General features: G+C 40.1%; 1 protein-coding gene across 4 annotated transcripts in view; it reads left to right on the top strand.

Annotated features, from left to right (window-relative positions):
- Positions 1–6,006, top strand: part of PRKG1 (protein kinase cGMP-dependent 1) — a 1,294,615-nt gene extending 1,288,609 nt beyond the window's left edge. For all 4 annotated transcript variants that reach the window (XM_072628923.1, XM_072628924.1, XM_072628925.1 and 1 more), the window contains one exon: positions 907–6,006. In XM_072628923.1, coding sequence (XP_072485024.1) covers positions 907–1,005 — 99 coding nt within the window. In that variant the 3' untranslated portion in view covers positions 1,006–6,006. The remainder of the gene's footprint in view (positions 1–906) is intronic.
- The last annotated feature ends 17,364 nt before the right edge of the window (positions 6,007–23,370 follow it).

Here is a 23,370-nt window from a genome sequence, read left to right as displayed (position 1 = left end):
CTGTGCTATGGGAATAAACATTAAAAAGAAAGACAGTCTCTGTCCTCAAAGAACTTATATTTTAACTGATGAAGCCAGCAGTGGTAACCGAAGAGGAAAGTTTTGATCAAAGGAGTGTAAGGGATATTGAGAGAAGTCACAGTATAATATAAAGCACCATTTGAATGTTTTTATTATTACTATTTTGCTGTTGATACTAGCTGTATGACCCTAAGCAAGTCACTTAAACATTCTGCACTTCAAAATACTCTTTAGAATTTTCTTACAAAATCATAGATTCATCATGAGCTGCATTGGTGAAGGGAATTCTCATAGTGGGTGTTCCCCATGATGAAAAGCACATATTCTTGGGGTATTTCCATATATTACTATTGTCTGTAGAAGGCTAATGTATTTCAATATTTTTTTAAGGAAATAGTCAATTTGCTGAAAAATATTGTTTTCGTTATTTAAGAGTTCTACCAGAATTGGATTTGCTATGATTTAGATCTAAGGCAAGCAGCTTCTTGATAATCCTGTTCATACCAGGAAATGGTCATCTCATCCTCAGCATGAAGTTTATGTCAGTCATCAATATTGTCATTAGCACATGAATTAGGGGAAGAAAGTGGGAGGAAATAATGTTTTATCTAATGAAAATATCTTCTGAGAAAAAATTCACCAGGAATAACCTCATATATTGGGAAGAGTTTTGACTCTGGAGTCAGAGGTCCTGTATTCAAACCCCACCCATGAGACATATGGCCTGTATGGCCTTGGAGAAGTCACCAAAACTTTCTGAGCCTCAGTTTCTTCATCTGTAAAATGACAGAGTTGGACTAGATGGTCTCTAACATGCCTTCCAGTTCTACATCCTCTTTGCCTTACCATGTTCATGAATCCCACTCTGATTCTTTTTCTCTCCAGGTCGCATCCCCCACAGATACAAGCAACTTTGACAGTTTCCCTGAGGACAATGATGAGCCACCGCCAGATGACAACTCGGGATGGGACATAGACTTTTAGTGCATTTTTCTTCCCTGCTTCTGCCTTGCTGAAGACAGCTTTTCTGAGACACTGCTGCCAGCAAACCTGAAGGAATGGGAGAAGATCCGTGCTCGGGGTCACCATGATGCCTTGATCGATGATGCTGCTACAGCACTCCAGTGGCATTAGGACTTATCGCTTAGATGACAATATGCTCTCTCTACATGTTTTATGTTTGAATTGAAAATTGCAGTTGACATGGTGGTCCTGAAGCAAAGCCTTTTCACCAGTAAAGAAATGTTTTCTACCACATCAACGATATTGCTTTGCTCTAGTTATAATCTGAAAGATTAAAAAAAAATGGTATAAGAAATATTTCAATCAAGCTTAGGTCTGAACCTTGCAGCTAAGATTCTCAGTAGGATCAAATCGTGCTTTATTGGGTACTGTAGTCCTCTATGGTATGGGTGGCCAGGGTGTCAACACTCTTCAACAGAGGAACACAGGGGTCTTTTACTGCAGGCCAGTGTCTATACAAAAAAGGACCACAAATTGATTAGTCAAAGAGTTCATGTCAAATCAGTGCTACCCATTATATTAGTAGTAGTCATGACAAGCCTGAATATTTTTATCTTTTTTTTGCTTATTTGTCCTTTTTTCTTTACCATCTATTTTAAATGGGAGGGGGAAGAGAAGGGAACAAGCATTTATTAAGAGCCTACTATGTGCTAGGCATTGTGCTAAGCGCTTTCCCAATATCTCATTTAATAATTTTACAAAATGGAGATAAAAGCACAACTCTGCTAATGGTTTCTGAAAATCATCATAGCAGATGTGGACATATTCTTATACACAAATGACAATGAGATGCATGAGGTTTCTGGTTTGGGGTTTTTTGTTTGTTTGTTTGTTTTGTTTGTTATTGTTTTGCCTTTTGGTCCACAGGCTTGGTTGGATTAAAAACAACTTCACAAAACCATTTCATGATTTAGCAGAATGGTCCTGGAGCTAGAAGGTCGGCAGCTGATTGGTTTTATTCATTCTTTAATAGGCCCTCAGACTGAGGCTTTAAAAATTATTCTCATTTTTTTAAAGATCTCCCCTCTCTTTGAGAGGAAAAAATAAGACCCATCAAAACACCCCACAAAAACCACTCTAGAGGTGCTATGTATATTTTTCATCTTTAAATGTCAATGTGTAAACCAGCCAACACACATCTCAAACATTTCATATGCATTTCACAGGTAGCCAGAGACTCACACACATATTAACACTGAGGTGATGAAACTAAACTTTTTGTCATAATTCACTTTCCCGTCCCCTTAGCTCCTGGTCTGTGAAAAAGGAGAGAGGGAGTCAGGAAGAAAATCATATAAATCTAGCTTCTTGTCTTACTTTCCAGAACCAAGCAAGGCTGGCATCACTGTTGGCCAGGAATGAAAAGACAGCTAAGTCAGTGCAGGGAGGAAGACAAGAATCTGACCAGCTCAATGTCTGTGTTTTTTTTTTCAAAGGTACTATATATAATGATATCAGCCCATGAGTATTAGAATAAAGAGAAAGAGTATTGGGCAGGGATGAAATCAATTTTTATAAATTTTAACCAAAAGATAAAAAATGATAATACTTAATACTTAGCTCATAAAGACTGAGTTAAAAGACATTGGGAATACACACACACGCACACACACACACATACACACAAACATACACACACACACACACTGCTTATAACCTAATATAATCAGATCTGGTTTTGTGTGATTAAGTGATATTTTGAAGGTTTGTTTGTGCTCAAAAGAACCTGCTGAAGTTTATCTAGTCCATTTGACCATGAGCCTTTGAAATCTTACTTTGGCACGAAGTACAGTCCCTCCAGTCAGGGTTCTACATTTTCAGTAAGTCGATATCGACCAGGTTCTCTTCTGGGTTTGGAATAGTGTGAAAGAAAGCTGGTGTGAGTTTTTATTGCAGAGGCAGAGGAAGCCAAAAGTAAATGATTCATCTGAGGTAATCAAGTGTGATAATGTCTGAGAGAAGTCAAATGATTTTAAGTTCTAGAAGATGATGCATTGCATTGAAATTTCTTGTCTTCAGACATCTTGAGAAATGCAATGACATTTATTTTTATTTACATAGAAGCACAAATATACATGGACTCTCTGAAATATAGCAGCAGGAGGGACAGGTTTAAATATTATTGCATATGCAGGTACACCCATATTTTGAACCAAAATTTTAGGATGCTTTTGTCCTGATTCTTGTAAAATATGTTTTCTATTTCCTTCCAAATTTGTAAAGGGAACAAATCTTCTCAAAGACATTAGCAGTATGAATGGGGAAGGGCAGGAGAGAGGGAGATAATTCAGAACTCAACATTTTTTAAAATGAATGTTAAAAACAAGTAAATGCTAGATTTATTTTTTTAAAGGACATTAGCATCACCAAACAGTTCTAAGCCCCCAATTTAATGAAATGATTTCTAAAAGAGAACCAGCCTACTCCTGCTGATTTCAGAGGTCTTGATGAAACAAAATAAACTGTGTTCCTAGTCTCAAAGTTCTCCGTCCCTAGCATTGCTTCTGATTTGGCTTAGATTTTTTTTAACTGACCCTTTTACATTAAATAGTAAAGGGAAAGGGAATAAAATGGGAGTGTTAAGAATTTTTCAAAATAAAGTTTAACCTGCCCAAGATTTTCTAGAACACTAAAGTCACTAAAGGAGGACAAAAAGTACCACTCCCCCCAAAAAACCCAACAACTCATATGACATTTCAGCAGCATAGAGACCCTCCCCTACTTGTCATGGGTCTTTGCTATGATTGTCCATTTGGTCAGTTTCTGAAAGTTAACTAAAAATAGCTACAAAGTAGCACAGAGCATCATGAAACTAACTATACAGATTCTCTCTGATGCTTGTGTATTTCGTGGCTTTGTACTACCTGCAGCAATGCCTGAAACAGATTTGAGTGTACCAACAAAGGAATGACTAATATCAAGCGAAAAAAAAATGTATGTCCAATCCACATAACCTTCACCACTGAATTTAAGGATTCAGATACTGTCTGTATGCAGACACAAAGACTTGAGGGCTAAAATCATAATTTCCACAAAGTACTTTCCACGCTATTTCTGAACTCTTCCTTTCCCCCTCCCTGTTTTCTACCTAATATTGAGTAGTAGTAGTAGTGGTATCTAGAAGAAATGTCCTTGTTTGTTTTGCTAAATTTCTTGTGAATACATCAAAGTTTGCGGAGAAAGAGCTTTCTGTGGGAGTTTATTGACAGTGATACTGATGAACAGCTAAGGAAATGGATGTCACATTATTTGGGGTGAACCAAACACATAAAAGAATATTTTCCCAGGGGAAAATTCTAGAAATGACCTTTATATCTTCATGTCCCCTAGGACATAACATTTGACCTATGTAGCTTCTAATACCAATCTGTTAGGATCTTTTACCACCAGTGCAAATATAGTTTCAAGAGTTATTCTCTCCTTAAAAATGATGGAGGAATGCATATGAGTTACACATGCACACACACAATAATATTTATGAACTTACTGTTATTGATTTGTTTTCCTAATTTGAATCTCACTTTTATGTAAGCAAATCAACAACATACTAAAAAATTCCAAGTCAGCTACCATATTGAAAACCAGGATGTTAGGACTGATTTCCCAAAGTAGAGGTAATTTGTGGTTTATTTCAGAACTACATTATTCACGAACAGTTTTTCTTTCACAATAGGACCACAAAGAAATATTTATGTAAATAGATATTTTCGTGCTGATATTTTGTGGTACTTCTATGACTTTCTTTTTGCTGATGTTTCATGGCATCCTCCTTTGGTTTCCTTCTTTGTAACAGTGTAATGAGTTTAGGTCTGAGTAGACTTGAATGGTCCTAATTGTCAGTATTCTTGAACACTTCTGTCCATCATCCTGTTACTCATCTGTCCCATAGTTTAGATCATGACCTGGCTATTTGGTATTGTTGCAAGTGCCTTAAATTCATGGCATCCTATTAAAAAAACAAAAAAACAAAGTTGGTGTTATGCTGCATGACAAAGACAAATACACCTCAAAATGTTGTCCTTTCTTAGCTTGCTGCGTTTTACAGTTCTTTCTGCTAACGATTTATAAGCCTTTATTATATAATATTGAACTACAGAAATGATGAAGTGGTTCACTTATTTCTGTTAAATGTACCAGAGCTGTGTATCTGTTCATGAGATACAGCGTCATTTCTGTGAAATGTCTAAATGTACGTGCAGGTCAAATTAATATAGGACATACTATCAGTCTGTATACAGGTATTCCTGTTTTGCTCAGCTGTGCAGATTCAATGAAAAAATTAGTGCAGTAAAAGTTCAAACATATCATGTTTTCTAGACTCCATTATTAATGGTCCATGGCCCCCAAAAGAAAACATTGGTCAATGTCTGCAATTCACGCCAAACTCAGTTACAACTAGAGGCAAAATTCATATAAACAAGAGTCCCTGGGTGCACCCCAGTCAACAAAACAGGATTATTGCTTTCTATGAGTTCTTGTATATGCAAATTGTTTATGAAGCAAGTCTCAAACACACCTAGAAAGCTGGACGTTGAAAGTGTGTTCTTAGTCCTCTTCTCTAACTGTCCCCTGCATAAATCGACATAGCTCTGAGACTTTGATAATGTCTCTGATGTTTTAGGCTTTTTGAGTCAAGGGAACTTTATTCAAGCATTGCCTCAGATTTATCCCAGTTTATGCTGTTTTTACACTGGTCAGTTCTTTTGTATTCTTACAGAGATGATTCTTTGACTGTCCTCTTATGAATTTGTTCTACATGAAAGAGGCTTTTTTGTCTGTCAACATGTGACACTTGTCATCAGAATGGTCCCTGACCATTTGCACTCTTTCGATGTAGATGGAAAACTTTTTTCATAAAGTTCCCCGCTTTTGATTTGCTCTGTATTTTCCCTGCAGCTGTAATTGCCGAGTGCCTGTTGTATACTTTATAGAGTTGAAATAAAAAAACCAATTACTTTTGAACGGAGTGGGCATTTTCTTCCATGTAAGATTCCCTGCTTCATAAAATTGGTTCCTGGAATGGGGTAGAGAGTCATGAAATTTCAGAATTGTAAAGGACTCTAGTGGCCATCTAACCCAAACTATACCTCCCAAATTCAACTCAGTAGGTCTTTTCATGTGCCTGACACTATGACAAGCACTAGGGATACAAAAATAAAATGAGACCAGGGCTAGCTAGTACATGGCATAGCAACAAAGATAACGGCGTTTTGATTTGGGGGAATCATGAGGATGGGGAGCAGAAATATGGGGTATTTGGTTGACACACTCTTTCAAGAAGCCACGGTAGTATTCTACAAGATGCTTGAAGAGTACTCATCCAGCCTTTAGGGGAGCCCTCATTTATCAAGGTAGCCTCTTCCACTTTGGAACAATTCTAATTATTATGAAGTTCAATGGGACATCAAGCCTCAAACAACTTATATGTAACTTCCAACCTCTGTTTGCAGCCTTCTGGGATGAAGGAGAAAGGGTCTAATCTCTTCCACAAAACAGTCCTAGTTCCAGTGTTTTGTTTTTTTTTTCTTTTTCTTTTTTTTCTTTCTTTCATTTATTTATTTACTTACTTACTTACTTACTTATTTAACTTTTAACATTCATTTTAACAAAATTTTGGGTTCCAAATTTTCTCCCCTTTTGTCCCCTCCCCCCCATACACCAAGCATTCTAATTGCCCCTATGACCAATCTGCTCTCTCTTCTATCATCCCTCTCTGCCCTTGTCTCCATCTTCTCTTTTGTCCTGTAGGGCCAGATAACTTTCTATACCCCTTCACCTGTATTTCTTATTTCCTAGTGGAAAGAACATTACTCACAGTTGTTCCTAACACTTTGAGTTCCAACTTCTTTACCTCCCTCCCTCCCCACCCCTTCCCTTTGGAAGGCAAGCAATTCAATATAGGCCACATCTGTGTAGTTTTGCAAATGACTTCCATAATAGTTGTGTTGTATAAGACTAACTATATTTCCCTCCATCCTATCCTGTCCCCCATTACTTCTATTCTCTTTTGATCCTGTCCCTCCCCATGAGTGTTGACCTCAAATTGCTCCCTCCTTCCCATGCCCTCCCTTCCATCATCCCCCCCACCCTGCTTATCCCCTTATCCCCCACTTTCCTGTATTGTAAGATAGATTTTCATACCAAAATGAGTGTGCATTTTATTCCTTCCTTTAGTGGAATGTGATGAGAGTAAACTTCATGTTTTTCTCTCACCTCCCCTCTTTATCCCTCCACTAATGAGTCTTTTGCTTGCCTCTTTTATGAGAGATAATTTGCCCCATTCCATTTCTCCCTTTCTCCTCCCAATATATTTCTCTCTCACTGCTGGATTTCATTTTTTTAAGATATGATCCCATCCTCCTCAATTCACTCTGTGCATTCTGTCTCTATGTGTGTGTGTGTGTGTGCGTGTGCATGTGTTACAAATATTGTCTCTCCATGTAGGAATGTAAACAGTTCAACTTTAGTAAGTCCCTTATGACTTCTCTTTGTTATTCACCTTTTCATGCTTCTCTTGATTCTTGTGTTTGAAAGTCAAATTTTCTTTTCAGCTCTGGTCTTTTCATCAAGAATGCTTGAAAGTCCTCTGTTTCATTGAAAGACCAATTTTTCCCCTGAAGTATTACACTCAGTTTTGCTGGGTATGTGATTCTTGGTTTTAGTCCTAGTTCCTTTGACTTCTGGAATATCCTATTCCATGCCCTTCAATCCCTTAATGTAGAAGCTGCTAGATCTTGTGTTATCCTGATTGTATTTCCACAATACTTGAATTGTTTCTTTCTAGCTGCTTGCAATATTTTCTCCTTGACCTGGGAACTCTGGAATTTGGCCACAATATTCCTAGGAGTTTCTCTTTTTGGGTCTTTTTCAGGTGATGATCGGTGGATTCTTTCAATATTTATTTTGCCCTCTGCTTCTAGAATCTCAGGGCAGTTTTCCTTGATAATTTCATGAAAGATGATGTCTAGGCTCTTCTTTAGATCATGGCTTTCAGGTAGTCCCATAATTTTTAAATTGTCTCTCCTGGATCTATTTTCCAGGTCAGTTGTTTTTCCAATGAGATATTTCACATTATCTTCCATTTTTCCATTCTTCTCGCTTTGTTTTGTGATTTCTTGCTTTCTCATAAAGTCATTAGCCTCCATCTGTTCCATTCTAATTTTGAAAGAACTATTTTCTTCAGTGAGCTTTTGAATCTCCTTTTCCATTTGGCTAATTCTGCTTTTGAAAGCATTCTTCTCCTCATTGGCTTCTTGAACCTCCTTTGCCAATTGAGTTAGCCTATTTTTCAGGGTGTTATTTTCTTCAGCATTTTTTTGGGTCTCCTTTAGCAGGGTGCTGACCTGCTGTTCATACTTTGCTTGCAAGTCTTTCATTGCTCTTCCCAGTTTTTCCTCCACCTCTCTAACATAATTTTCAAAATTTTCTGAGCTCTTTTTGAGCTTTTCCCAGGTCTGATCCCATTTAGTGGGCTGGGATACAAAAGTCCTGACTTCCATGTCTTTCCCTGATGGTGAGCACCACTCTTCCTCATCAGAAAGGAGGGGAGGAGAAACCTGTTCACCAAGAAAGTAACCCTCTATAGTCTTGGTTTTTTTCCCTTTCCTGGGCATTTTCCCAGCCAGTGACTTGACTTCTGAATATTCTCTTCACACCCACTTCGCCTCCTGATCCTCCCAGCCAGCACTTGGGGTTTGAGATTCAAATGCTGCTTCCCAGCCTCAGGGCTTGGGGTGGGGGCAGGGCTGCTATTCAGTGTGAGATTAAGTTCAGGTGCTCAGGTCAGGGCAGGGCTGCCTCACGGGCTCAGTTCCCTCAGGGGGTTTATGCAGAGAGCTTCAAGAATGGATCCGAGCTCCTGCCTGCTTGGGGAGCCCTGGTCTGCTCCCGCCTCTGCTGTTGCCTCCTGAGGGGGCCTGAGTTATGGGGGCACCCCACTCCCCTCTCGACCCGCCAAAGAGACCCTCTCACCAACCCCCGTCACCTGTGGATGGAGGGACCCACACAGCCACTGGAGATTCTGTCCCTGAAGCCCACTGGGATCTGCTCCTCTTGGTGCCGCAGCCACAGCAGGACTGTGCTCAGCTCCCAGTCCGTGGCGCCCAGTCCGCGGCGCCCAGTCCGCGGCGTGAAGGACCTTTTGCGAGAGGTTTGCAGGTCCCTCTGGAACAGAAATCTCCTTCGTTACACTGTTCTGTGGCCTCTGCTGCTCAGAATTTGCCATGAGTTCCTTTTTACAGATGTTCTATGGGTTGTGGGTTCGGAGCTATGTTTATGTGCGTCTTTCTACCCCTCTCTCTTTCTTGCTCAGTTCCAGTGTTTTATGTTACTCTGCTAACTATTCAACATGATTTCATGGTGCCAGTTCTTCAAAGCTTTGTGTGATCTGGAACTTTACTAGTTGTGGGACCCTGGGCAAGTGATTTCAGCACTCTTGCCCTCAATTTCCTCATCCATAAAATGGGGATAATAGTATCACTTCCCTTATAGGGCTGTCGTGAGAACCAAATAGGGTATTATATGTCAAGTCCCCTTAGACCTTAGGGCACTATATAAATGCTAGGTATTATCTCATTGCTAACCATCCATGCTGCCTTCTGTGACTCTTGACCAAGTCCTTCTACTCATTCCATACAAAGAGTTCACCAAAAAGACTAAGGACATGCCTTGTTTTTTGCAGATATGATAATGTACTAAAAGAATCCTAGAGTCAACTAAAAATTATAATTTAAATAATTAATAGTACCAAAGTTGCAGGATATAAAATAAATTCACATAAATTATCAGCATTCCTGTATATCACTGACAAAACTTAGCATAGAGAACTCAAAAAAAGAAATTCTATTCAGAATAACTATGGAAGCTATAAATTATTTCAGAATTTATCTACCAAGATATACCCAGGAACTATATGAGTCCAACTATAAAACACTCTTTGCAGAAATATAAACCTAAATAATTAGAGAACAACTCATTGTTCATGGATAGTTTGAGTCAATATAATAAAATTTACAGTACTACCTAAATTAACTTACTTGTTTAATTCTTCTTTACAGATCAAATAACTGAAGGAATATTTTGGAGACAGAAAATAATAATAAAATTCAAACTTAGGAACAAAGGTCAAGAATATAAAGGGTAATGATGAACAAAAGTGGGAAGAAAGGGCTTTATCAGTGCCATCTATCAAACTGTACTACAAATCATTAATTATTGAATTTGTTTGGAACAAGATTTTTTTTTAAAGGAAAAGCTCTATCAATGGAAAAGATAATGTACACAACAGTCAGAGAATACATGAATTGTGTGAGGAAAAGCAAATAAGGGTTTCCCTTGTGATGGCAGATGAAGTAAATAATTAAATGGATCAACTGAGAAAATCAAATGTGATGATTTCTGCAAAATTTCATCCTCTTTAGATCTTCAAGTCAGATTCAGAGGAATCAAATGATTTTAAGTTATAGTAGATGACATACTGCATTTAAATGTCTCGTGATGAAGATTTATTAACAAATGTAATGACTTTTTAAAATTTGTGTCTAAACACAAAGGTACACAGACTCTGAAATGTAACAAAGGGATGGATGAGTAGGGGAGGGGCGCTAGTCTGAGGCTGTTCCTTCTCTTCAGAAAGAACTTCCTCAATAGGTTCACTGGAAAACCAGACTTTCTCCAACCCTTGGAATGACTTGTCACTGTGTAACTCCCTGATTTCAGCTAATCCTATGCTTTTATACAAAGCTCAGAGGAGATGACTAAAATCTTTCAGCTAATTAGAACCGACTTTGGTCTGGTACCTTTGCACCTCATCAAATAACTTTCATGGACTTTTCATAATTAGTCTAAGGTCTCTCATTGAATTACTCAATTGGGCAAATAAATTAGCAAGGAAATAGGTAAGTGGACAGGGGCAGAGAGGGATCTTTACAGCAAATTTCTCTGATAAAGTTCTCCTATTCCATATATTTAAGGAACTGATTCAAATTTATAAAATAAGAGCCATCCCCCAATGGATAAATGGTCAAAAACCTATAGGCACTCACTGTGTGACCCTAGGTAAGTCACTTAACATCTTTTTGCCAGATTTCCCATTTGTAAAATTGGGATCATAATAGCACCTTTATTGAAGTATTGTTGTGTAGTTCAAATTAAATAATTTATGTTGTGATTTGCATACCTTAAAGTACCATATAAATATTAATATTGTTAACTTTTATCAAATATATGAGCAAATTCTCAAAGGAAGAAACTCAAACTATCAAGAACCATATAAAAAAGTGCTACAAATGACTAATCATTAGAGAAATGCAAATTCAATCAACCCCAAGGTTCTACCTCACACTCATCAGATTGTCAAAGCTGACAAAAAAGAAAAATGGGTAAACTGACTAAATGTAAAAAAATAAAAATAAACTTAGCTCTGGGATCAATCAAACATGCTATAGGCTAGGTTTATCCCTTGGGCGCTTGACCAAGAGTATCTTAAAAAATTAAAAAGAGCTGGAATCTAAGGGCTGTGCCCATGAATAGGAGAATGGCTGAACAAATTGTGGGCTATAGATGTTATAGAACACGGTTGTTAAAAAATGATAAAAGGCAATTTCAAAAATCCTGGGAAGTATGAGTTGATAGAGTGAAATGAATATGAACAGAGAAATAATTGATATAATAACAACAATGAAAAGAAAACATCCCTGAAGGACTTAAGGCCTCTGAGCAATGCAATGTCTTGATCCCAAGAGACCTTTGATGAAATGAACCATGTTATCCACCATTTGAAAGAGAGGTGATGGAAAGAGACACATATTTTGGACTTGGCCAGAGTGAGGGTTTGTTTGACTTGACTCTGCTTATTGGTTCCATATTTTCATCCCCCTTTTGTTTTTATGGGGGGGTGAGTTAGTGGGAAGAATGGGGGTTAGCAAAAACCATGCCCCCCCAAAGCCATTGAAACATTTTTTAATGAATAGAACAGAAGAAAGTTCAGAAGGAAACACAGACAAGGACAATTTTGAAAGTAACATATGAAGTTTATTATAAACTTTTGAAAAAAGCAAGCAGCATGAAATGGTTTCATATGCAATCTTCTTTTTATGTTCTGTTGTGTATTTGGGAATGTACTTTTTTGGTGGGTTTAAATTCAGAACTCTGAAAAAGTATATAAATGGCATATGGGTGGTCAATTTCACTCAAATCTTACAAAAGTTAAAACTTGTATTTATTTTAAATATATTTGATGTTTCTTGACCTGTGTGCATGCTGTGGTTTCCCCAGTGGAATGTAAGTTCCCTGAGGGTAGGAATTGTTTCTTTTTTGTCTAGGTATCCGGATGTTATGTGCACGGTGCCTGGCATGTAGTGGGTACTTCATAAACACTTGTTGATTAATTGAACAGAAATGAGCTGACTGAGGAGCATTCATTCACTGAGCAACAAGCAAGTCTTTGCTGATCAGATCTCTGCTTTGCCATTCCTTCAGAATGGGCTTTGTCAAAGAAGGTGAGAACCATTGCTTGTTTCATTCACCTCTTCAGGTACCAAAGAAGACAATCCACAAGGAGAAAAATGAAGTCAACTAGCCGAGTTTAAAAAAAAAAATTTTTCAAAATCCCTTGGGAAAACCAATCTATGAAAACCTCTGTCACAATACCATGCTGTTTGTGGCTGTGACCTAGATTTTACTCCAGCAATGATCAAATGTGGTAAAACTGTATAAGAAAGTTAAAAACTGCAAAATGAAAAGCAAGGGATAATTTCTAAAACTTCAGGTTTACAAAGCATCCCATCCTGACCTCTTCAAGTGCTTGGATAAGCCCTGAAGGCCATTTGCTAATGATTCCAATGGCTAAAGCGGTTTATAGCAGCCTCCTCTCAAAACTTGAAGCTCAGCAAACGTCGTTGGAATATAATGAATCTGAGTCATTCCTCACTAGATAAGTAACCAAAAGATATGGACAGTTTTCAAAAGAAAAAATGCAAACTAACAACCACATTTTAAAAGTGCTCTGAAATACTAATAAAAAGGGAAATTAAGATTTAACCAATTCTGAAGTTTCATTGCACACCACGCATGTCCCCTGAAGCAATCAGTCGCCTTCTCTCAGCCAGACTCCTTGAAAAAACTGTCTGCACACCTTGCCTCCACAGCTTTCTCTCAGTCACTTCTCAGTCCCCTGCTCTCTGGCTTCCCATCTCATCATTCAACTGAAATTGTACTTTCCAGAGTGCTCAGTTATCTCCTCATTCTACAGTTACCGTGGAACTCTACATGTCCAGATTAAATTTGGTTCCTTCCCCCTCTAAACTTCCTGTCACTGTCAAGAGCACCACCACCATCCAAGTCACCCAAGGTCACCACCAGGCATCATCTTCCATTCCTCACTTTCACCCAACATATATGATTTCTTTTTCCAAACCTTGTTATTTCTACCCATGCAATATCTCTTATACATGTCCCCTTCTCCCCACTCACCAGGTTCCTACCCTAGTCCACCCCCTCACTACCTCTTGTCTGGACAACTTCGAAAGCCTTCCAATTGGTCTTCCCTCAAAAATATCCTCATTCCAATTCTCCTCCATTCAACTGAAAAAAGGATTTTTCTAAAGCGTATATCTGACCATATCACATCTCTGTTCAATCAGCTCCAAGATTCAGATCAACTCCTCTCAGTTACTTCCCACTTTTCCATCAATCTTACATGATTTCTCCTACATCATACTCTGCCATCTCTCAGTCTTTGCACTGATTGGCACCACACTAGGCATTCTCCTTCTTCCTCCCTCTTTTCCCCTGATTTTCTGTAATACTTAGCTCAAGTCACACCTATAAAAAGGCTTTCCCAGGTTCTCCAGTGACTAGTACAATTATCTCTCAGATTACCTTTCCATCTACATATGGTCTGTATGTACTGAATTATTTCATGTTGTCTCTCCAATAAGGCTGTGATATCTTTGAGGACACGGACTTGTATCCCCAGATCCTAGTACAGTGTCTGGCTCATGGTTAAGTACTAAATAAAAGACTTGTTGACTAACTGACTGACTGACTAACCATGAGAGACAAAATATAGATATAGATATAGATATAGATATAGATATATGTATATATATGCATATGCGCAAAGTAAATATGAGATAATTTGTTAGAAGAGGCCCTAGCAAGCAGGTACAGAAGGGATCAGGAAAAACTTCATGTAGAATATGGTGCTTGAGCTGAGCTTGAAGGAAACTGGGAATTCTAAGAGTCTGAGATGATATGAGAATAAATTCCAGGCATGAGGAACTTCTATTTCAAAGGCATGGAGGTGGAAAATGGAAGCTTTATAACAGCAAAAAAGGCTGGTTTGATTGAATGATATATGTTTGGAGGGGAATAATGTGTAATAAATGCAGAAATGTAGGTTGGAGACAAATTGTAAAGGGCTCAGATTCTCAGAACCTTTCACATGTACTGTAGCCTATCACCTTCTATTGAGTTTCCCTACCTCAAGTCTTCCTACCCATCCTCCACACAGCTGCCAAACTGATTTTACTCAAGTGCGGATTGGACCATCTCACTCCCTTATTGAATAAACTCCAGTGGTTCCCTATTATTTGGAGGATCAAGTATAAACTCCTCTGTTTGGCATTTCAAATCCTCCCCAACCTGCCCCTAGTCTATCTCTTCAGGGTCATTGCGCATCACTTCCTTTTCTATACCTTACAGTAGAGACAAGCTGTCTTTCTTTGTGTTCATGGTGATTATTCTTCTGCCTTCACATGTTTACATCAGCTGTTCCCCTTGCTTAGAAGGTATCTGTTTTCTCTTTCATTTCTCAAAATTCTAGTTTCCTCTTAAATTCATCTCAAGTGCCACCTGATCTCCTTATTTCTTCCCCCAAAAATTACCCCATATGTACTTGACTTCAACTTATGTGTGTTTCTGTCATTTCCCTCAATAGAATGTAAGCTTCTTTAAGGCATTTCCATTTTTGTCTTTCTGTTTTCTGCACCCAGCATGGTGCCTGGCACAGAGCAGAGCTTAATAAATGTTCATTAATTGATTAATACTGTCATTCAACAAAAGAGGAAATAGGAGCATGGCAAGATTAAATGTAACCCCGAGTAACCATAAGCCCTAGCTAGGAAGTAGCCAAGGTGGGATTGGAAGCCAGCTCGTCTAGACTGCAAAGCCAACCACCTCCCCACTGCACTACAGCGCCTCGACTGAAAATTCTTAAATACTTGTGGTCCACATATCTTCTAGGCACATGTGTTTGTCCTTCATTGCCAAAAAAGACCATGCCATCAGAGAAATAATGACATGATTTGCACTTGACTTTGTTTTGAGTGAAGGAGGGCTGTGCAGGTCACCAGCTTCACTTCTCCTCCAGAGTCATCTGAATCCTGTGACCAGATATTCATCAGGATGACTGGAGATGACCCAGAATGAGGCAATTGGGGTTAAGTGACTTGCCCAAGGTCATACAGTTAGTGAGTGTCAAGTGTCTGAGGTGAGATTTGAACTCAGGTCCTCCTGAGTTCTATCCATTGCACCATCTAGCTGCCCCGATCTTCTAGGCAGACCTTGGGTGAAAGAAGAGGCTACTTTCTCAAATTAAGTAACGATGTTAATAGTATTTCTTGTATCTGTCCAACGAATGCACTCTCTGGAATGCTCCAGCCTTGTCTCTGCCTCATAGGGTCTTTCTTTTCCACTCAGCCTCACCTTCCTCAGGAAGCCTTTCAAGATTCCCCCCACACCTACTAGTGTCCTCCCTCTAAAGCTTCCTTGTATTTATTGATATAGAAATCTGTATTTGTTCACTTTATATTTATACTGTATTTGTAGGTGAACTTATCTTTCCCATTAGAATGTCGGATCTTAGAGGCTAAGGATTGTCTCACACTTTGTCCCTGTATCCCCAGTACCCAGTATGGTGCTTAGTATAAACGAGGTGTTTAATAAATGCTTGAGGAAGGAAGGAAGGAAGGAAGGAAGGAAGGAAGGAAGGAAGGAAGGAAGGAAGGAAGGAAGGAAGGAAGGAAGGAAGGAAGGAAGGAAGGAAGGAAGGAAGGAAGGAATGCAGATTACTTTAAGGAAAACTCTTTGCATTCAAGTACCAGGTGACACTGATATTCCACCAGGGGGCAGCAGAAGCTCGAGTTTTAGCCAGGACCTAATGACTGGCTTGAAGTATGCATTCCCTTCTTTCCATCTTCTCTCCTGCTTCCTACTCTCATCCTCTTCCCCTCTTTTAATTAAACCAGAATTACTGTCCCCGAGGGGCCAGGACACATCCCTAACACCCATTGTCTGGGAAGGTCAGGGAGGCTGAGGGGCTCCCTCCTCCCCCACCCCATGATCCTGGTGGGATGGGGTCCGCTCCAGGGCAGGGTTCAGGGACATGCCAGCCTGGTTCAAGTCAGATGTAGACCCAGGGTCCCCCCTCCCAAACCATTTGATCTAGATCCATCAAAGGGAGACCTGGAACCACTGGGAGCTTGAATTGCTCTGGCCCAGGGATGTACAGGACAACAGGATGTTTGCTGTGTCCCAGGCAGGGCAGGATTGGGGCAGGGTGCAGGGCATTGGAGTGTCCAGAATTGGCTTTCAGAAAGATAAGGCCATCTCCAGCTAGAGGTCCTGGTGTGTTTAACAGGGTTACCAATTCAGAAAGAACAGCTAGCCCCTACACACACACACACACACACACACACACACACACACACACACACACACACACACCACTCATTCCTCTCTGCTCCTTAACTTCAACTTTTCTATCCCTTCTAGAAATGTGTGGCCATTCTTCACATAAGAAAAATGACAACTGATACACTTCCAGGTGAGTTGGAACAAATCACTGGATGTGAGGTGACAAGTACTACCAATCTCTCTACCACTTCCTACATTCATCCACTCTGTGCCAGGCCCTAGACTAGGAGCTGGGGATATGAAGGTGATAAAGAAAAATCCTGCCCTCAAGGAGTTGACATCATACTTGTTCATCAATCTTCTAACTACCTGTATAACCTCCATCAAATGTCATTACCCATCTGGGTCTCAGTTTTCTAGTGTATAAAACTGGGGCACTACTACATTCACTACCTACTTCTCCAGATGGTTGAGAAGAACCTGCTTTGTGAAGTTTACAAGGATCCCTGCTCACCTTCCTCCTCCTTAAACATTCTCCCTTACAACAGAAACATGAGTCATTCCTATTTGCAAGGTTCTGCCCTGCTCTCAGACTCATGACCCTATAAAGCCCAAATAAACTCCAAGCTAGTTCTGTCTCTATACTTCTGAGACCATACCAGTCATGCACATCATGGGCTCCCAGAATCACATGGGAGGGCTGAGCCTCCTGACACCAAGGTGCTCCCTAAGCTCTGTGACTCACTGCCTATGGGTCTGAAGTTTCTTTCCAAGAAAGTCAGTCCATCTGCTCTATAGGGAGCAGATCACTAGACATCTGCTCAATAAATACTTTGTCAATCTAGAGCGAATGGCTCAACTGTGACATCACAGAATGTCATTTGACTGTAATATCATCCGAGCAGGTCTGATCCTCTCCTCCTAGATAACCACAGGAATGCTACATTAAAATTCCCAGGGATGAATTCTAGAAATCAGCTTGCAACTATGCCTGAAAAGTTACTAACCAGTGCCGACCCTTTGACTCAGCCATACGCCAACAGTACTAGACTTCAAAGAGATCGAAGAAAAAGGAAAAGTTTGTAGCCCTTTCTTGTAAAGGCAAAAAGAGGCACCCATCATTTCATATTATTGTGCTACAAAAAATAACAAAGGGGATGGTTAGCTAGGTGGCACAATGGATAAGGTACTGGGCCTCAAGTCAGGAAGATTGTTCCTGAGTTCAAATTCAACCTCAGACACTTACTAGCTGGGTGACTCTGGGCAAGTCATTTAATCCTGTTTACCTCAGTTTCCTCATCTGTAAAATGAGCTAGAGAAGGAAATGGCAAACCCCTTCAGTATCTTTGCCAAGAAAACCCCAAAAGGGGTCACAAAGATTCAGCTACAATTGAAATATGACAACATATTATAACAACAACAAAACAGCATGGTTTCAGAGCATCCTGAGATTTGTATGAACTGATGTGCAATAAAGTGAGCAGAATGAAAAGAACAATTTATACAACAGTACTATTGTAAAGACAAGCAACTTTGAAAGACTTAAGAACACTGGTCAGTGCAATGACCAATCAAGTTGCATAGCTATTGACAGAGAGGTGGATGGATTCAGACTGAAGGATGCAAGATATTATACTTTTTTTGGACATGGACAATGCAAAACCTGTTTTGCTTTAGTATGTATGTTTATTGCAGAGGATTTATTCTTTCTAATAGAGGAAGGGGAAGTAGATACTTAATTAGGAAAAATCAATTTAATACTAAGAAACATTCACAACATTCAAGATCCCTAAGATCAATAGTCAAATGTCCCAGACTAATTACCTTGCCTTACCCTGAGGCTTCTTGAAAAGCTTACAGGTTCATAGATCTAAAGGTAGCAACGGTCTCAGAGGTCACCTAGTCCAACCCCCTTGTTTTACAGAGGAGAAAACTAAATGAGGCCAAGGAAATCTTAAGGATCAAAGAAGGCAGGACACTAGATCCCCATTTTAAGTGACATACTCATGGTCATAGAAATCCTAAGTATCAGAGGGGGGGATCTGAGCCTTAACCCTCTACCTCTGGAAGCATCCTCTCTCCACTGTACCCTACTTCCTTTCCTCCTCTACTCCTGTTTCGATGACGCCCCACAAGGGGCCAAGGACTGGGGATGGGCTGATCACATTGGGGCCCAAATGTCTCATGGATTAATGTCATGCAGTGAGACATGACAAAACAGAGAATTCAGAGAAACTTGGAAAGATTTATCAGAAGTGATGTAAAGCAAAATAACTTGGAAATAACACTAAAAAATAACTACAGCAATGGAAAAAAAGAACAATTTAAAAAGGCGTGTTCTATGAATTTTGTTTGTTATAAGGGGTGGTCCAGGGAGGGACCAAACTGGAAAACATTGTGACTTAAAAAACAAAGTGAATCAATAAAATCTGAAGACTTAAGTGAGTGTCATTTTGAACATGGTGGTTCTGGGGGCAGGGGAGAGGAAGGGATGCTTCAATACCCAAAGATATCACAGCTGAGCCATTTGTCTTAGTGACTATTTGGCCAATATCTTGTATCCTCCTACGTGCTACGTGCTCTGTCTGGAAGGTTTGTCTTTGACAGAAGCTCCAAATCTTTCAGGAAGAACATTAAAGGAATTTTTCATTAGCATAATTCTATAGCACTGACCTATCCCTGTTGTCAGGATGGTGGGAAAGCTGCCAAGAGTTTATTGTTCCATACCCAATCATCTTCTCACGTTTTTTTCTTTTTTTTTTCTATGTGTGGAGCCTTTTTATTTTCACTAAATTTGTTTTGTACAATTTAGCTCCCATGAAAGTCAGAATCCATCTGTGGGACCCTAATGATCTGTGCTAACCGTCTCCATTGACCAAGCTGCCTGAATGATTGTCTAGCATCCCCATTACCTAGTGTTAAAGAGAATCCTTCCCTTGGGAGAGCTCTTTCACTTGGCCCCAGACTAACAACCATTTCCTGAAATTTGGCCATTATGAAAGGCCCTGAGACCAAAACCCTTCAAAACCCTGATGAGAACACCAGCTCCCAAGCACTCAACTGAAATAAGGCCCTGGGACCCTAGGGTTCTGGATGTCCTGCTGGAAGAAAGCTCTGAGGCTAACCAGGGCAAGTCCCTGATCTGAGACCCAGAGGGGTCATGATCAGGCTCACACAGCATCTTCTTTTTCTGTTCTAGATTGGTACCACTCAATATGTGGGCATTCACCAGCCAGCCCAAGTGAACAACTTTGTTTTCTGAGACTACATAGTTGCATTACAACAGGTTTCCCTGTGAATAATAATTTTTTTGAAAGCTGGAGACACACAAAATAAGGACAATTTTATAAACTGGAGCCCCAATTTGGATCCCTTGTGGTCTACTTGGCCCCACTCCTTTGACTTTGATCATGCCAAGAGTCCCCCACTGCAGCTCTCAATAGATTAAATGGAATCCTGGGCTGCATTAACACTGGGGTGGCTTCCAAGAACAAGGCTGTGACAGCCCCACTCACTGTTCTCTGCCTAGGCCAGATCCCAGCTATTTGACACTACATTTAGGAAGGACTTTGATAAATTGAAGAATGTTCTGAAGAAGGCAAGTTGCCTGGTGAAGGGCCTGCAGGCAATACAACATGAGCATTAGATGAAGGACTGAGGGGTGCTTCTCCTGGAGAAGAAAAGACCGAGAGCAACTTCCTAGCCCTTCTTCAAGCTTTGGAAAGGCTGGCACATGGAAGAGAACGTGACTAATTCTGCTTGTCCACACAGGAAAGAATGAGAACCAGTGGGCAGAAGCTGCAAAAAAGTGAATTTAGACTTGGGCAGCACTCTGGAATAATTCAAAATATCTTAAACAGACTATGTCCATAGGTAGTGGGTTCAAGCCAAAGCTGCATGGCCATTATCTTCAACAAGGGGATTCTTGTTACGTTGTTCTAGAAGGCCCCAGACTTCTTCCAGCTCTTAGGGTCTAGGATTCTGGAAAATAAGTTAGAGTATCCATGATTCCATGAGAATCTTTAAGATTCTCCATGAGAAACTTTCAGAGAAAGTTTCCTACATCTCAGAGCTATGAGACGCCTTTTTCCATTGGCCATAGACATAATATTTCACAGTTTCTACAGATGAAGATTGCCTATTGTACTAGATAAAGTCACATTTCCACCAGACCAAATGGGTTTAGTGGTTTCTTACAGGGCTAGGCTAAAGGAGCCAGCTATCTCTCATTCTGATATGGGGCAAGCCTTTATCTATTTCTATAACCTATATTCTAACCTATGTTCCAATCAATATCACAGATTTGGGAAAGAATATCCAAACTCCTGCTTACCCTGGCAGGTTGGGTTACAGGTTGGGTTACCAGAGGCTCACTGCTTACTCATCCTTCAGAAGTCTAGGGATAACCCCAAGGAACTAGGAAGTGACTTTCTAGCTCATATACACACACGCACACACACACACACACACACACACACACACACACACACACACACACACACACACACACATATATATATATAGAGAGAGAGAGAGAGAGAGAGAGAGAGAGAGCGCTCATAAGCCCCCACTGATACGCTTTTCCTTGCCATGATTATTAGTTGATAACACCTAGTCAGCAAGACTTCATTAGTTTCTAGAAAGGGTTATTTACTAAGGTGGTACAGTTTAAAAGAAAGAAGGTCTCTATAAAGCATCATCTCAGAAGTTTTCAACACTGTCTCCCACCAATCCGTAGAGTTCTGGTGAAAGGGGGCTCAAACTTAGAGAGTGAATGTGGTAAAGGGGTTAAAAATTCTTTTCTTCCCCTTTGTGGGATATGCATAAAGTCACACAGAGGCATGATATGGCTTTTCTGCTGGGACCCTTGTGGAGTCTTAAATTTGCCTTTCCTTATCACATGTAGTTTGTTCTCAGCTACCAATGAAGACAACCAGTGTAGATGAAAGGAAGTCTAGAATCCTTCAAAGATTACAAAGTCTTCGTCTAACAAGTAAAAAGAAATTGAAGCCAAAGGACTCCTCCCACCAAGTGACTCCTTTTCAGGGACTTGTCTCTCACCACTACTCTGTTGGATAATGAATTCTTTGCTCCTACTTAGCTCCATAATCTGATACAAGCCCCAGAAGGTTTGGGTTACTCTCCTAGCCCATCCAAACTTCTTATTTCATATAAGGGTATATCTAGCACTCATTCATACCAAGTGGACAGTCAAGGTCTTCTCACCTGATAAATGTATCAGGGGTAAGTATAGTGGAGAATTTTCAAGACAAGAAATATTAATTGAGAACTTACAACACGTAAGGCACTATTCTAGCCACTAGGAGATTCACAGACAAAATAAAATAACAAAATAAAAAACACTCCTGTCTCGTGGAGCTTATAGTCTACAAGGGGGATACAACATGTTAATAGTTATAAATTGGATAATTTGAGGGGAGAAGATAGAGCTGATAATGACAACTGAAGGAATCAGGCAAGGTTTCCCATTGCAAATGTCATCTAAGCTGAGCTTCAAATTGGAGTCCTAGGTTCTGGAAAGAGACACTGGATGCTCCTGACCAAATCACTCCCCACTTCAGCCACAGGGGAAGGGGGATTCTGACTTTCTCCTTTGTCCCTTCGCTGACCCCAAGGCTGTAAGTTGCTAGAGGTCAGAGAGGCCACACAGGTTCTCAGGAACAAGAGAGTGTCAAGGCTTTAAGTGTTTTCCCCAAAGACTTAGTCTTACCTGTGTGTCCTAAAAATGTCATTTAATTTATCTGAGTCTCAGTTTCCTCAGGGACTTTTTTTGTTTCATATACTAGACACAGTGTCTTACATGTAGTAAGTGGTTAATAAATGTTTCTCATGTTAAACAAATACCTGGACTCCAGTTAGCCCTCCTACATTTATCAGGTAAAAAACTCATCTTAATTTTTCACTTAATAGGTGTGACCCATGGAGTGGTGGAAAGGGTGGGGGCAGGGGGAGCGTACCCTACATGGTTTATCTAGTCCCTTCCATCTCTAGACCTAGGATCTTGTAAAGACAAGACTAGAGCAACAGCAGTCTTCATGGAGGGCTTTCTGTGAATCTGATACTCTGTTCGACTCTGGAAATGGGAAGATAAGATCAAAACAAGACCTGCTCGCAAGGTGATAGAATAAAAATCCTTGCTCCAAGTGACATTATTTCCAAACCCCTAGGTGGGATAAAGGACTGGCCTTAGAGTGAAGAAGGCCTGGGTTCAATCCTGCCTCTGACACACAAGGCTACCCAAAAAATCCCTCTAGCCCAAAGCATCCCAGGGCAACTCCCTACCTGAAACTCCAAGTTGCAAAGTGATAGCAAAGGAATTTCTGACACCAATAAAAACCCAGTTTGGAATCCAGAGCTTCATCCTACTTTGCTGTACTGTCCCATATTCATCTTTCCTGGCTGTAGCAAGCCCAAGTGTTCTTTGTCCTCTTGCCCCGTTGAAAGACAATAGGTTGGTCAGCCATGCTGGAAAACATGTCGGTAAGGACTAGTTGTGGGCAGGATCTCATCTTATGTAGTCAGAAATAACACTACCTTGGCTAAACCAGCAAAGAACAGGGCACCCAGTGAATTCTTCAATGGGATATCTAAGATTCCCCCAAACAAAGAGTGGTGCTCTCTGCCTAGGCATTACACTACTTACCTGGGCACTAGCCCAGGAAAAGCCAG

The sequence above is a fragment of the Notamacropus eugenii genome, chromosome 1 (assembly GCF_028372415.1).
Source record: "Notamacropus eugenii isolate mMacEug1 chromosome 1, mMacEug1.pri_v2, whole genome shotgun sequence".
Taxonomy (NCBI): domain Eukaryota; kingdom Metazoa; phylum Chordata; class Mammalia; order Diprotodontia; family Macropodidae; genus Notamacropus; species Notamacropus eugenii.
This window is presented reverse-complemented; position numbering and strand designations above follow the sequence as displayed.